Here is a 17227-nt window from a genome sequence, read left to right on the forward strand (position 1 = left end):
CAGAACAAGGAGTGCTCTGCAAAAGCAAAACATGCCCTGAGGATTTAAAAACAATCTAAATGTAGGAGAGAGTTTGTGGTTTGTATGTAGTTAACTTGATGCAAGTCCAAGAGGTTGTACAGTGTCTAATTGGAAGATGAGGGACAGTTCCTCTGGTTTGCTTTGGACTTCGGTGGAACATTACAACAGGCCAAGGATGGAAGTTTTGCTCCACCCTTCAGTATCAAATCCATCACGTTTCACTCTCTCTTCAGTTCTGAAGACGAGTCATATGGACTGGAAATACTAACTCTGTTTCAGTCTAGTAGATGTTGCCAAATGTGCTGAGTTTTTCCAGCATTTCTTGTTTTTATTTCAGATTTCCAGTGACATAGACAATCATGGAGTCATAGAGCATGCAAAGAGGCCTTTTGGCCATCATGTTTTTCAGCACTTGCTCTGCAGCCTTGTATGCTACTTCATTTCAAAACCTCCTTAAATGTTAAGGATTCCCAACTCTATCATCATTTCAGATTAGCACCATTCTCTGGGTGAAAATTGATTCTAAATCTCCTGCCCATAAACTTAAATATATAGCCCCGAGTTATTGATCCCTCTATTAAGGGGAAAAGTTTATTCCTATCCGCTCTATCTGATGTCTTTAATTTTGTGCACCTCACTCAGGTCTTCCCTCAACCGTCTCTTCTCAAAAGAGAACAACCCCAGCCTAACCAGCCTCTCTTCATAGCCAAAACACTTCAACCCTGGCAACATCCTGGTGAATCTCCTCCTGCACCCTTTCTAGTCCAGTCATATCTTTGTTCACAGTATTTTAGTTTTAACAGTAAGGCTGGCATTAATGATACTATGACCCCCGGGAAGAGCCCAAGATGGATCATTGTCTATTTGGCACTATCGTTGAAGGTGGTTACAAATGTTCCAGCCTTCTGTTTTTCACCGGACTCTCTCATCATTGAAATTGAGATTTGTGGAGCTGCTCTCTCTGGTTAGTTGTTTAATTGTCCACCACCACCACCACTTACAACTGGATGTGGCAGGACTGTGGAGCTCCGATTTGATCCATTGCTTGTGGAATTGTTTAGGTCTTGCTTTTCGCATGTTGTTTCGCTGTTTGTCATTCAAGTAGTGCTGTGTTGTAACTTCACCTCATTTTCAGGTATACCTGGTGCTGCACCTTCATTGTAGCAGGATTGATCATCTGGCTTAGTGGTAATGGTAGACATGCCAGACCATGAAGTTGCATACAGATTGAACACAATTTTGCTGTTGCTCGTGGATGGTCAGATTTGAGTTTCTAGATTTGTTTGAAATTTTATCCCATTTAATACTGTGGTAATGACACACAACATAATGAAGGTATTGTCCATGTAAAGATGAAATTTTGTCTTCACAAGGACTGCAGTGATTACTCCTAAAAGTGCTTTCATAGATTCAATTGCAACAGCTAGATTGGTGAGGATAGGGTCAAGTTATTTATCTTCCTGATTTCCTAACCATCTGTTGCACACCCAGTCTAGCAGCTACATCCTTTGGGTCTCGGCAGCTTGCAGTCGTGGCACCTCCGAACCACTCTGTGATGGTCACTGAAATCCCCCATCCAAAGTGCATTCTGTGCCTTTGCTGACCAGAGAGTTTCTTCCAAGTGGAGTTCAATGTGGAGGAGTAATCATGTGAGGTGGGGGTCAGTTGGTGGTAATCACCAGGGGTTTCCTTGCCAATGTTTGACTTGGTGCCATGAGAATTCATGGGTCTGGATTCCATGTTGACTCCCAGCGCAACTCACTTGTGACTGCATGCCACTGTTGTTATATCTGGTGGGTCAGTCTTGCCAGTGGCACAGAACATTCCCAGTGATGGTGTCTAAGACACTGCAAATTATGACTTGGCAAGTGTGACAATGTCAGGCTGTTGCCTATTTAGTGTGTGGGACAGCTCTCCCAATTTTGGCACAAGCCTGCAGATCTTAGTAAGGAAGACTTTGCAGGACACAGAGTTGGATTTACCCTTTTCGTTTCCAGTGCTTAATGCTGGGCGGTCTCCTCTGGCTTCATTCCTTTAGCCTTCATAGCAGTGATCTTGGGATCAACCAGGTGATCCTCAAACTCTCTTTTTAAGCACCTTTCAGTTGCCCTGGGACGGACGGACACACACACACACACACACACACACACACACACACACACACACCGCTCCCGCCGCCGCTCTCCAACCACCCTGGCTGAACCATTGGCTTCACTCGTTAAATCTGCTGCTCTTAGTTTCCAAGCTATTTTAGCTCCAGAAAACACTGCCTGTGGCTGTCAGAAACATGGCACATACTCTTGCAACTCGGCCAACTTTGTCTATCTAATACGCTGCAGGAAAGGATGTCCCAAAGCATGGTACATTGGGGAGACCATGTAAACGCTACAACAATGGATGAATGAACACCGCTCAACAATCACCAGGCTAGACTGTTCCATTCCTGTTGGCAAACACTTCAGCATTCACGGGCATTCAGCCTCTGATCTTCGGGTAAACATTCTCCAAGGCGGCCTTCTTTACATATGATAGCACACAGTCGCTGAGCAGAAACTGATAGCCAAGTTCCTCACGCATGAGGACGGCCTTAACTGGGATCTTGGGTTCATGTCACACCATCTGTAACCCCCATGACTTGCCTGAATTTGCAACATCACGACAGATCAGCCATGATCTTATTGAATGGCGGGGCAGGCTCGAAGGGCCAGATGGCCTACTCCTGCTCCTATTTCTTATGTTCTTACTTAGTGTCCTGTCTGGAGACAATAAACATCTCTTTAACCTATGCTTAATGCTATCTCCACTCACATTGTCTGCACCTTTAAGACTTGAATAGCAGATTAGCTGTAAATACTCTGTGTATGCTTTTATATGCTCTGTTTCTGATCAGAACTCTCCACTCACCTGACGAAGGAACAGCATTCTGAAAGCTTGTGGTGTTTACTGTCAAATAAACCTGTTGGACTTTAACCTGGTGTTGTGAGACTTCTTGCTGTCAGAAAGCACATGGATAAACTGGAGCAAAAAAACTTGTAATACACCTCCATAGCAACCTGGCACCCCTGGGAGGTCCCAAATAGAGATTTCAACTCATTAACTTCACCTTTCAAAAAGAAGAACTTTGATCTGGAAAATGTATGGATATTTGTTTGCTAGTTTTTCAACAGTTGGTGGTCCTGAGGAAGTTGCATGAATAATTTATAACTCTAATGGAGCTGACTGCAATTTTCCCAGACGTACTGGCTCCATTCTGAAGCTAAGAGAAGACCACCTATTGCCTGTTGTTCTTGCATATCTAACTTAAACACTAAATTTGGACCATCCTCTGGTAATTATCTTAAGGGTGTTTACCAGTTTGTCAAACCAGGTGCTGCCTTTATCTTTTACAAGCTTCCAATCCCCAAACTAATAAGTTGTATTCCTAAATACAACTTTAGGAAGCTGAATCATGAAGTTGCAGTGGTCAGAAGAATCTAGTTGTAGGCACTTAAAATGATTCTTCAATATTAAGAAATCAAAACAAGCAAGTAGGAATGTGACAAGAATTCAGGTAGCTTCAGGATGTCTTTTAACATCTTGGAACACAAAGAGGAAGAAGTAGAAATTCACCACCAAGCATTCTTAGATATAGAATTTGTCAGGACTTGAAGTTCACCAATCTATTCAAAAGGGAGTAAAAACTGGACAGTGGAAAATGTCAGCCTAACTTTAGAAGTGGGTAAGCATTTTGAATTTGTAATCTGTGATAAAATTACTCCTCCAATTAGAACGGAATTAATTAAGTACAACCAGCTGAGATTTATAACAGGTGATTTGTCATCCCTGACAAATTCAAGTGTTATTTATATATTCTTTTAGGAAATGTTAGCAAGGAAAAATAGTTGATATGTCAGATTTTCAAACAGTGCTTGATAAGATACTACATAAGTATGTTGGGTACAGTAAGTTGTCTGTTCAGTCTTGATATTTGTAAAGAAGCTCATTGTTAATTTGCTGACCGCAGAAATAGGCAGTGTGGCTAATTGAAGAGGACTGCAGGTAAAATCATCCTCGTTAATTAGATATACATTCATACATGAAGTATGAAGAGCCTGCGAGGCTACCTTTGGCAAATAAGGATAAGAACATGCATGCTGAATGATAGGCCTTCTACACTGGTTAAAGTCTTAAGGTTTAGGTACAGGTTATCCCTATGATATCTGAATAGTTAATTTCAGCAGCACAGCATATGATTCCTGATTGTGTAATTTGCATTTTATTATTAGTATACAACAAGTTAATTCTGTATACGTTTGTAGGAAAACTGCATGGCGTTTGTGTTTAAAACTGTTTATTTTGTCAAATTAATGTGACAGCTGAGCCATCCCTCATTTAAGTAAAAAAAAAACCTAATGAAACAAATATTCTTAGAATTTACGTAATGTCAGTCTCATAACAGCCATTGAATCAGTTGTATAACAACTGGATGAAACTTTCCAAGGTTGTTCACAAGAGCATTATCAAACAGAATTTGACACAGCAATATAAGATATTGGGACAATTAACTCAAAACTTTGTCAAAGAAGTATATTTTTAAGGAATGTATTCAAGGAGGAATGGTAGTAACTGTTTGGCCCACTTAAACTGTCCTTGCTCACCACAGTCATGTGTCTGTATTATCTTTTGAATTTTGATGGATCTGAGATTCAGCACCTCCTTGATTTCTAAGTGGAAACAAGGGAGGAGATTCCAGTACCCATACTGAATGGAAAGACCAGAATAAAACTATAAATCAATGTTCCATTACTCTGGTACAGTGGTTTGCAAAATTAATGAGTTGTCTTGTTGCTTGAGGGTGTAGCTCTTAACAAGATTCTAGCAAATAACTTGGCTTTGAACAGTAAAGTTTAAACATTCTTTTCACTGCGGTGATGTAAAGAAACAATACCTGGTTGCTGTCCACCATTGTACTAGGCTACAGATGAGTTTGTACTATCTGCAGCCGTACCATTTCAAAGCACGTTTTATTCCCAACCATAATGGCTTCTAATTACATGAGTTTGCAGGAAGCTACCACCTTTTATTCAAGTGAGCTGAACTGACTTCTGGATTGTTGTGTCCTAGATGCTGTTTGGAGAGATACTGTTAGTGAGCCACAGCTTTTCTTTATATGTGTAGTAGTTTGAGATTTAACTTATGAAGTTGATCCTTCAGGCTATAAGCAGATTTGTCTTGAGTTTATTTGCCAACATGAACTATTAGTGTTAGAAAAGTTTTTTTCAAAAGAAGAACATAAAGTGGTTCCACCATTTTATAACTTTTGCCTTTTCTAACATGTTTTTCTTGTTAGTAGCTCAACTATTTCCTGTAAAGCAGATCATGTCTCTCCTGAACTACTTTGCATTGCCTCCCGCGTTAAAGTAGTTTACTGTCCCAAATTTCTGGTCTGCATTCTATTTCTTTGCATTTAGTATTACCTCTTACTCCGAGACAACCACATCTTTCTGATGATCCAAGAGTTTACCTACATTGCTATCTAGGCATGGTTGTGCAAATCAGCAACCATAATAATGAGACTCCTCATTGTGCTAAATGACTAACATAAAGCCTGCATGTTCTCTTGTGTATTTATTCCTAACACAAGGTAGACTGATAAATGCTCTTAATGACTGCAGCTAATAAAATGTATTTTTGAAGTCATTGCTCCCACCCTCCACCCTGATGTCTATCAGTCAAATTAGCGAAATGGGTTTGCACTTGTTCAAAATTAGTCACTTCAATGATTTTGATCCCTAAAAAGATGCACACCACTTGATTAGTTATAGTCCTAAGAATTGCTGGGGCACTGAAATGGATGAGAGCAGCACACTTAATAGTACAAATATATATTCTCTTCGGGGACAATTTGCCAAAAGCCACTTTTAAAATCACTGGTGTTGGCATAAGTACAGCTCCAAAATCCACATAAAATATAAAAATATGAATTGAAACATTTATGATGGCAGAGTATATGATCTTGTATTTTCAAGTTTTAAACAAATACTAGACTTGTAATGAGGTAGCAAGTTGCTGAATGGAATATCTCGTTGTGTAAAAACAGAACTCATTGAGATGAATTGATTGCTGCAGGCATTAACTTTTCCCAACCATTCATTGCTTCACAGTCAAAAGAAGTAAAGGGTAATAGTCATGGTTGGGACGAAGGGAAAGAATGCAAAGCAAAAACTTGGAACACTGGACAATGCCCTAGTATCCAATAGTTCAATCTATAGTCCGTGTTATCTACATATGAATATGTGATAACTGGTGGTTTGGATCTTAAAAATAAAGACACAACTGTTTCACTAATTGCTAATGTGATTGAAATTTTCTTTGCTCTCTGAGCTGATAGCTATTTTCTGTCAAGTAGGGCAGGTAAAAGTTGCGTACAACTAAACATTCATGTGAACAAATTCAACCAGAGAAAATGCCAAGGATTTGCATACAAATGACCTTCACTAATTTTAAGACCTGCACTCGTTTTGAAAACTGTTTATTATTTCTAAATTCAATCTCTTGAATTATAGAGGCAGTGGGAACACCCAGCCAACGGCCTGTGTTTTGTCCTATCCATAAACAAGAACAGTTGAAACTTTTCTGTGAGACGTGTGATAAACTGACATGTCGGGACTGCCAGTTATTGGAACACAAAGAGCACAGGTAGGCTCAATTTTCTAGTTTAAAAAAATGCTTGTTGCAAGAATTTTGGTGAACTGATTTAGAAGGATTACATAGGGTAGTATTACCTAGGATATAGAGCAGAGACGGAGCCATTCAGCCAAACAGATGTTAATACTCCACGTGAGGCCTCTATCATTGCAACCATCTATTCCCTTCCCTCTTATGCTTGCCTAGTTTTCCCATAAATGCGTCATTCTGCACCCTGAAATTCAGCCACTTCCACATTCTCACCATTTTCGGGGGGAAAAAAGTTTCTTCTGAATCCCAGATTGGATTTCTTATGTTAGTTATGCTATTCCCCACAAGAGAAAACATTCTCTTGGTGTCTACTTTATCAAACTTTCATAACTTTAAAGACCGCTGGTAGTTTTACCTCTCAGTCCTTTAAAAAGAGCAGACCCATATTGTTGATTCTTTCCTGAAATGTATACCCATTTCTTGTAAATACAAGAGGGACCGGAGAAATTTTTTTTAATGCATCACGTGGTGATGACTTGGAACTTGTTGCTTGCAAAGATGGTAGAAGCAGAGATAATGATTTCAAAAAGAAATTAGATAGGTGCTGAGAGAAATTTGTGTGGCTGTAGAGACAGAGGAGCCTGACTGAATTCCTCTACAAAGATGGTCAAATGGCTGCCTTTTGTACAGTTATGATTGCTTTTCTTAAATGTTTGGGTATTACCTCAAAAGGCAGAAGCTGTTTATTGCTCTTATCAAATAATCCACCATGGAATTCATTCTGTTGCAACATTTGACTGATCTATCTTAATGAGCCTTTGATGGAACTTAGAATTCTTAGAAAATATAGCACCACCTTCCTGTGAGAGCATAGTGTTGAGACTGGAGTGAGTAAAAGGCACAATATTTTTGGTATTGACATAACTAGTCATTTGCTTTTGATTCCAATTGCTTCTAGTGAGATGGAACAACACACTGCAATGTAAATTTAGCACTCAGATGGGCTGTTTCTAAGAAGTGTTCACTCATTTTCACACATGGGTTTAGAGCAACCCAGCTCATCAGTAACATCATGGATGGTGTGAGGTGATGGAGTAGTTACTTCAGGAATATTTAATGTTGCTGCCAGTAAGTCTAGTTTTAGGCTTATGTTATGCCCATGTGGTAGATATGCTTGAAATACTGAAAACTTGCTCAAAGCAGCCAGTGCTATAGAATCTGCTCTGTTCATGTTGCACGATAATTCACAATACCAGAGAAAGCAGTTTGATGAATTTAATTCCTGGCTGTAAAGATCAGCAGAATAGTTGGGAAGGTTTGAACAAACTCGTGATTAGAAGGGCATGTTGTTGACCCGTACAGTTGGGCTGAGGTTTTCGACATCTGATGACAGCAACAATTTGCACTTTGGAGTGGCAGTTTCATATTTGACTAAAGCAATTCAGATGCTACTCAGCATTGCCAATAAATTTGCACCTCTGCACAGTTAACTCAGCATATGTGCTGCTGATCCTTTTCTTTTACATTATATGGACAGTAGCAGTGGTGAACAAAATTGAATGAATGCCAAATAATGAATCAAAGTATTAATATTTAAAATTCAGTGGTAGGGTAATAAATATTTCTAAAAGTGTAGAAATATGAAGAAAGATGAAAATAGGAGGAGAGGATTGTTACAGGCATTGAACATTGGTGAAAATTGGCAGAATAACTAGCTCCTAGGATTTTGGCTTCTATTTCTTGAAATTGGATTAAAAATTAAAAGCGTGGTAGAATTGTGCAATGTGTTCATCCTGAGTTTTAACTTGGCTAGTTTTTAGAACCAATTCTAAGAGGAGCAGGCCATGACATTTAATGATTAAGGGAAGGGGGTGAGGTATAGATTGAAAACAAAATACTCCCGTAAATCCCGTAAAGGCTGCCTCGCTAAAAATTTTTAAGACGCGGGTTGATGGGTTTTTGATAGGAGAGGGGATTAAGGGTTATGGGGAGAGGGCGGGAAAGTGGAACTGAGCAGCGACAGATCAGCCATGATCTTATTGAATGGCGGGGCAGGCTCGAAGGGCTAGATGGCCTACTCCTGCTCCTATTTCTTATGTTCTTATTAAATCGCAATTGCATATCCCCTCAATTGTATGCATTTGTAAATAAGAGGAAGCTGCAAGACATAGAATTATCATTTGGTGCATAACTCTAAAGCACTTCTACTTGCAGTTATAATTTTGTTGTTATTTCATGCCATGCTAGAGCCAGGTACTAATTTTAACCTCAGCATTACATCGGATAGAAGAAATATTGTTTGCTTTCATTCTATGTATATGTTGTGGGAAAATTACCACTTCGGAGTCAGACTGGAGGAACAACAATACAGTTTTATTTAATGAAGCTTCGTGGAGAAAAGGCAACAGCACTGTGCGGTACAGGACAGCTACCTTCTCTTGAAACAATAGAAGTGGTCCACCTTTATACCCTTTACGCAATAGGTGGACCAGACACGATTATCACATCGTTAGTCAAATGGGTACAACATTTCTTAGCTCATTATTATGGACAGGTACACCCATTATCTTTTCAATATCACATTGTTTCATGAATGGGTATATTTCCTCTTTATCAATGACTTAATTTTATTCTATTCTTGTAGTAAGTGGTTCCTTTGTGTTCATGCATTCTTGTTCTTAATCTCCCTATCAGACCTCATTATCCCAGGACTATCTTTATCTCTTAGGGTGCCTGGCTTCCTGAAACGTCTGTTCCCTGTTTTAATTCAATTAACTGTCTGTCCTGTGGTTTAAATTTTAAATAGTTGCCTGTGTTTGAAAGTCAGTGTCTGTGTTGGAAGTCAGTGCAGGTTTAATGCCTTTTAACCCCTTATGTGCCGGACAGCTATTTTTATGCCAGGTACCCATCTTTATGGCTTTTTTCCACTTTCATATATATCCTTTGGTGAATTAGCATTTTAGAGTGTTGTTTTCTGACTGGAACCTAAAATTTGATGCTAATACAATGCATTTAAATAATTTTATAAACCTTATTTTATAAACCCCATAAAATAAGTGAAATAAATCAATTGAAGTTTATTGATGCAAGCTTATGGTATATGAGCAATTTTTGGACAGAACCAATGAGAATTTGAGAGCATAATATCCATCTGTTTAAAAGTGTAAGTGTTGCTGGGAAATTGACTCTTCCAATTTACGTGAAGCACTTCGTTTTTAAAAAAAGTTTATTTATTAGTGTCACAAGGAGACTTGCGTTAACACTGCAATGAAGTTACTGTAAAAATCCCCTAGTTGCCACACTGCGGCATCTGTTCGGGTACACTGAGGGAGAATTTAGCATGACCAATGCATCTAACCAAGTGTGGGAGGAAACCGGAGCACCTGGAGGAAACCAACGCAGACGCTGGGAGAACGTGCAGACTCTGCACAAATAGTGACCCGAGCTCGAACCAGGGTCCCTGGCGCTGTGAGGCAGAAGTGCTAACCGTTGCCATTGTGCAGTACAGGTCAAGTATAGATTGAACCAGACACATTGCAAGCACTGACTTCCATTGCATAATCTTGAACTTTAAATGGCCCATTCTAAATTGGTAGAGAACCTCATCTACTTAATTTTAAATTTAAATTATTTAAAATAAATATCTGCTCAGGCACAAAGCTGTGAAGTTCTGTAAGATGTAATGGTTATGTGCCAAATTGTGCATTTTGTATCTCCTGAAGGGTATTAAAATACTGTGCTTCGATTCTATCTTGTGATAGTTTCCAGTTGAAACAATAGAATAGTCTTGACCAAACTAAAGTAGTAAGCTTGAAAGATCCTTCAATTGGCAAAGGATAGAACGGTGCCAACTTTCAATCATAAAATATAAATTTACATTTTGTGAGATGTATATCTTTATCTTTGACTACTAACTGAGTTTTATCTATTCCTTACAATTAAGTGCTATTGAGTGAATTTTTTTAAATACTACAGTTTTTTTTGAATAGTTTACCACACAAAAAATTAAGTTTGAGTTTTCTTTTTCAAATCTCCCTCCCTAACAAAAACTCACGCGATACTACACATATGCTGTTGAGGCCTGAAGTATGTCCATACAATCCAGCTGAAAGTAGCTAATATTTTAAACGATTTATAAATGCTGTGCTCTCGGAAGTGCCCATTGCATTAAATATCTGTAAAACAATAAGTTTTCGATGAGTATCCTCTCACTCATTGCTAAGTAGAGGAAACTTATTGTGTATTCCTGGTGCCTCAGCCATGATGTATATTCATCTGGACATATATTTAGTCAGGATTGTTCCTGAACTTCTGCCATTTGTTGGCTGTTGTAACTTGGCAGAGATACATAGTGAATGAACCTTTTAGCTCCAGGCTTTTGTCTTTGTGGAACAAGACATCTGCATAAAGACCAAAATAATTCTATCACAAGCATTTGGAACAAATAATGGCTTATACAAGACTGAATGTTAGATGACCAGCCTAACAACGTCACATCAATAGAAACTTGGGTTTTGAATAAGCTACTCTGCAGAAAGTACTCAATCGTCAAAGATCAACATGTTTCTCTAGTTCACCATTCCAAGTATTTTGACGTGCTCAAATTTCATTACATCCTAAAATCCTATTAAGAGACTGAGAAAAAGGCTGCCATCTGATTCAAGGGAATTATAGCTAAAGTTGAATGTAATTTGAACAGTGCTTAATCTAGAAACAAAAGCAGGAAATATTGGAAACACTCAACAAGTCTGACTTAAGTGTTTCTGGGATTTCCACTTTTATTTCAGATTTCTAACACCCAGTGTTTTGTTTCTGCCTATTGTGGTGAGAATTTTAATTATGCATTCATAAAAAGTCTCAATTTAAATAGTCTATGCTTTCTGGAGTATCTTGCTTTATCTTAACCAGTTTTGGAGCCTTTTATTCAATAAAATTTGATGCTTGCAGTTCTTCTTACAAACCACTGAATTGATGTTTACTTGTTGTACAATGACTGCCCTACTAACTGCTGAATATTGAGTGTTCACCAAAATATATAGGATACTAATTTGCCTTCCAATTTCCATTGGCAGCTTTGTCTTTTTATCCTACTATGGTTAACAACCCTCAGCCTATGGCAATTTTAGGTTGATTTATATTTTTTTGAAATTTGCTTTGATTATCTCCATTCTTCATCAATGGTATCCTGGTGTTCTGCACTCAGTATTTTACTGGTATCCATTGATCATCAGGCATAGATCCCAGTTAATGTCTGTGTTACAAATTATAATTTCACCTTATTTTCAATTTATATTGGCATCATACTTCAATTTTCTGAACTCCATTTTGAAGCCATTCAGTAATTTTCTTGTATCCTGATAATCTCTGTTTAATGGAGGGAAATTATGGATCTGTAGTATATTGAAAATTGTATTTTTATTTGAGGCTGTTGCAGAAATTCTTTTTCCTTCATCTGATAGAAATGAATTAACAATAGTATTGAATGACCATATGTTTGGCAGAACCTAGCTATTTATGGCGTGTCTTGGGCCATTATTCTTGCAAATGAAAATGCTCCCTCCCAAACTACTCTTGTGACAATTTGCTTTTGTTTGTGAATTCTAAATAGTGCAACAAATTACCATATTTGAGACCAAACTCTTGTCTGCATTGGCATTTATTATAAGTCAATTGAAGGACTAGTTAAAATGATCTGAGAAAACATTTGTCTCTGATTTTAAGTTCAAGGCCCCAGAGGTGAGGTCTTCAGCTGATGTATGTGTCTGTATTACAAATCTCGCACTGTAACACTTAATTTTGTACGTAGAATGGCTATTGAACAGTATGCTGATTTGTAAATTGTACTGTTACTTGGGAAAATTATTTGGAGTGTTAACCATATAATTGCATTTGGCACACTGAAACTGTACTCAAACGATAGTTCATACATATGTTTGAATAAAGTATATCTCTAAAACGCTTAAATCAATTTAATGTCTGCTTTTCGTGGACTTCTTTTCCAGTGAAGAATGTGTCCCCTAGAATAACAGTTACAAAGTTTGTGGAACATTTTTAACTGGAAAACAAGGTTTTCTCACCAGAAAACAAGGGAGAAAGAGATGAAAAGTAACTTGGATATATGTGGTATATTTTGTAATCCTAGGATGCCCAAAAACGTTTTACAGCCAATGAAAAAGCACTTTGAAATGCGGTCACTGTTGTAACGTAGGAAATGTGGCAGATTACAGATATACAGGAAAAAGACAAAGGATTGGGATGAGCTAAATTGCTCTTGCAGAGAAGCAACACAGACTTGAAGTGGCTTTCCTCTGTGGTGTAACCATTCTATGATTCTATACTAGAGAGATGTGGATATGCCGGTGTTGGACTGGGGTAAACACAGTAAAAAGTCTGACAACACCAGGTTTAAGTCCAACCGATTTATTTGATAGTAAACTCACTAGCTTTCGAGGTTTCCCTCTTCTTCAGGTGAATAGAGAGTCCTGGCCTTTTTACTGTCTATACTAGAGTACCAGTTTGTGTTAGTCATCACATTTGTTGAGAATATTGAGAGAACACTTTACAAGACTTGTGCAATGTCATGGTAGATTGAGTAGTATGTTATGAACTATAGGTTAACAGCTCTTGTTTGTATTGTTGTATCACACCCTTTTCTGTTTAAGTCTTAAAGAAAATCATAGTTTTAACTCTGTCAACTTACCTGAAACTATAAAGACTCAACAGATTCAGACAAGAAATTAATATCCCTCAATTTTTCTGAATTTATTATTGATGGCATTAAAAAAAAGTCTGTTAAAAATTTAAGTTAACAAAATAGCTTGAACTTGTATTGAAACATAGAATGTTTATGGCACAGAAAGAAACCACTTTGCCCATATCTCCACCAGTCAAAAAAACACAGCACTAACCCTAATCCCACTTTCCCGCTTTTTGTTCTACAGGTTATGGCACTTAAGATGCATTTCCAGATACATTTTAAATGAGTTGAGGGTTTTTTCCTCTGCTCCTCTCTTTCGGATAGTGACTTCCAGTTTCCTGTCACTCTCCAGGTGAAAACTAGATTTCTCACTTCCCTCCTAATCTTTCTACGAATCACTTTAAACCTAAGCCCCTGGTCACTGACCTGTCCATATAATATTTAGGCTTTTCTCATCCACTCTGTCCAGGCCCTTCAATTTTATATATCTCAATCAAATCTCTCCCACACTTTTGTATATCTCAATCAAATGTACCCTCTGCCGCCTCTGTCTTGAGGAAAACAATCCCAGCCTATCCAATCCTGTAGCTGCAATTTTTTTTAATCCTGGCAACATCCTAGTTCAACTTCTGCACCCTCTCTCATGCAATTACATTCTTAATCTTTATGGCGTATTTAATGTTGTATGAGTCCAAGTAGAGAGACCAAATTAGACAGGATGACTAAAAACTTGATCAAAGAGCCAGGTTTAGAGCAGGTTGTAAACAATCCATAAACAAGAGGACATAGATGGTGGAATATTTAGGAAAGGAATTCTGGATCTTTGGTCCTGTCTTCAGCTATTTGGGTCCAGTGATGAGACAGAAATCATGATCACACAAGATATAACTTGTCACTTTATTTTATACCCTTGCAATCCTGTGCTCGATCAAAACCTAATTGAAGAGATTCATATACGCTGCTGGGAAAGATCTATATGGCTTTAGGAGGTCTGGAAGTGGCAGTCAGTGGCCCATTTGCAAGCTTTGGCCACGTGCAGAAAATAGTAATCTGATCAGGAGAGCTATTGTCCTGCAGGGTAGCAATGCACTTTCTATGTTAAGCTTGTAAGATGATCAAATAGTAAGGGCCCAAAATGAATCCAACAGGCTTGCAATGGGTATAATGGAGAACCCCTTCGTGGATTTCCAACTTGTGTGTTGGACTACTGTCTCAAGTGTATTTGAGCATGTGAAGGGATTATTGAGCTGTGTAAGGAAAATTTGCAGACAGTGGCACATGCAAAGATTGTGAATGTATCACATATGAATCGGAAATATGCACAGGCTAAAAGTTACGCTCATATCATCAAAGTAGAAGAATAAATTTGGTATAAACTTTATTACTCCATCTCAGCAAATCTAACCAAGGAACACAAGTTGTATTTTTGTCAAATTCAATCATCTGTCACCTTGACATAAGTTATATAGCAAGTGACTAACTGCAAAAAAATTTGATATGCCTTTCACTGTGTGTTTGAGAAAAGAGAATTTGTTTATAAATTGACAATTATAATGTAGAATTAATAAATTGGGTCAAAAAATTCAGGGTTATGCTTTATATTGTGCAATGGCAACTACTTTATCAAAGACTCATTTTTGTAGTAGCTTTCACTATATTAGTTCTAAAGAACAAACATTCAGGAAACATAGTAAAGGAATCAAAGGATATGATGGGAGGTGAGATCAGCCATGATCATAATGAATTTGATGATCGGCCATGATCATAATGAATGGTGGAGCAAGCTTGAAGCCTTCTCTAATTTCTATTTTCTGTGCATGTCCTGTGTAAATTTTAGCTCCACGAGGTCCCACAAATAGTAGTGTGATAATGACTCAGTGTTCAGTCAGTTTTTACTTTTGTATATAAAGCTGAGTACTCTGTGATTGTCAGAAAGATGCTTCCTCCTACTTGAGTAAATACAACTGTCTAAATACAGTAGGAATAAACATTCTTTCATTCTCTTCCCAGTTAGATGAGCATCTTTATCCTTGGAAAGAGGTACAGTTATACAGTTGCCGTAGCAAGGTAATACAGAAAGTCTTGTGTAAATCTAGCTAAATCTTCTTCTGTCACCATTCATGGCAAAATGTAAGGATTCCACATTTTGCACCTAATTAAGGCTTCCATGCTATGACTCTTCTGAGAAAACCCAAGCACAAATGTAAACAAAATATATTCAACAATATTCCTAATATTCAAAATATTAGGAAAATAGAATTTACCTTTAATTGCTCAATGAGTTCAGGAATATTCTGTTTTGCAACAGGGTTTATACTGATAATTGTTGAAAATTTTTAGAAATTTTGGTGTATTTCAAGGTTTGAGGTTTAAGAGCATTAGATGGGGCTGATTCTAGGGCTGGCAGCACAGAAATTCCATTACTAAAATTACGGGAGACCAGTGTTTGATATCACCCTGGATGAGCCTATGACAGCACTGGTGTGGGCATTTTAGGAGTGTTTACAGCATGAGGAATGTTGGGATAAAAACTGCAAATTGGTAGCATTGAGTTCTGAAGACAATTGCAGTATGAAAGTTCTGGAATTCAACAATACTGGAGGTAGGATTTTAGACCACTGGCTCAAGATTTGGCAACACTGAGAATGGAACTTTGTATCCTAACTGGAACCACATCCCATTCATCATTCATCCTTCTGTTTTTCATTTACCTACAATGGTTCTATACCTCCTTTAATGTATTTTGTCATAATTTCTAGATAAAATCAAAACCCTGATCCTTAGTACTCAAATTTCTACATGCAATTTTTGATTTGTGTGGAAAACATGGTTTCAAGAAAAGTTAGATCTGTTACTCCAGTCTGTTTTGGAATTCTACCTTTATCTTGAGCCACTTGTACAGTGCCACTTTTATAGGTTTGACAACTTGATTCTTTATCCTAAATTGTTGTGCTATCATTACAAAGCCATGTTAACTTTCATAAATTATTTAACAAATTCTCCACAGATGTGAGGATTAGGTGGATTGGCCATCCTAAATTGTCCCTTGGTGTCAGGGGGAATAGCAGGATTAATCTAGGGGATTACGGGGATAGGGATAGATGGGATAGTTGTCGCTGCAGGCTCGATGAGCTGAATGGCTGCCTTTCACAGTGTAGGGATTCTGTTCTATTTTAAGTTGAGCCTTTTGAGTCCTTGCCCAGGAAATCTATCCTGTAAACCAACCAGTACAGTGCTTGTTTGGTTGTCAGTAGTTGAGGACTTGAATTAAATTTTTGTTCTAAAATTCTTAAGATGTTGCAATTTTTTAGTTTTGCTAATTTTTTTATTGTCAATCTACGTAATGATTTTGATATGTACTGCACTTAACAACTCGAGTTTGTTCAGATTCCACCACAGTAAGTTAAATTTATTAATAATGCCAAATCTGGGGGGAAAAAATGATCATGGAGGCTGTTTGGTTGTTACAAACTCTGTCTTCACATGCTTAACTTTTAATGTTAGAAAGTCTATCATGAAGATCTATAACCGCCTTGAGGCCACTGGGGGTTGGATAATTTTTCATGTCTATTTTATCTACATCCTGGGAGAGAAATCAAAAACCACTGGTACTCAAATTTACTCATTTATATTGCAAAGCCAATTTTGGCAGAATTGGAATAATTGTAAACATAGCGGCAGTTTTTACATTTGCTTAAAAACTGGTGATTGTTATCTTGTGGCAGACCTTGCACAAGATACCAATTTAAATAAAGCAGCCTGAGTAGTTTGTACAGTGCAAATGTGGAGGCAGTGACAAACCTTATTTGGCATAAGTGCCCATTCCTGAGGCAGGTTTCTAATCTTGCCTTA

General features: G+C 37.8%; 1 protein-coding gene across 2 annotated transcripts in view; it reads left to right on the plus strand.

Moving 5' to 3' along the window:
* Window positions 1-17227, plus strand: part of trim33 (tripartite motif containing 33) — a 166345-nt gene that overhangs the window by 77125 nt on the left and 71993 nt on the right. For both annotated transcript variants that reach the window (XM_080210202.1, XM_080210203.1), the window contains exon 4: window positions 6567-6699. In XM_080210202.1, coding sequence (XP_080066328.1) covers window positions 6567-6699 — 133 coding nt within the window. The remainder of the gene's footprint in view (window positions 1-6566; window positions 6700-17227) is intronic.

The sequence above is a fragment of the Carcharhinus amblyrhynchos genome, chromosome 22 (assembly GCF_965287045.1).
Source record: "Carcharhinus amblyrhynchos chromosome 22, sCarAmb.v2.hapA, whole genome shotgun sequence".
Lineage (NCBI taxonomy): Eukaryota > Metazoa > Chordata > Chondrichthyes > Carcharhiniformes > Carcharhinidae > Carcharhinus > Carcharhinus amblyrhynchos.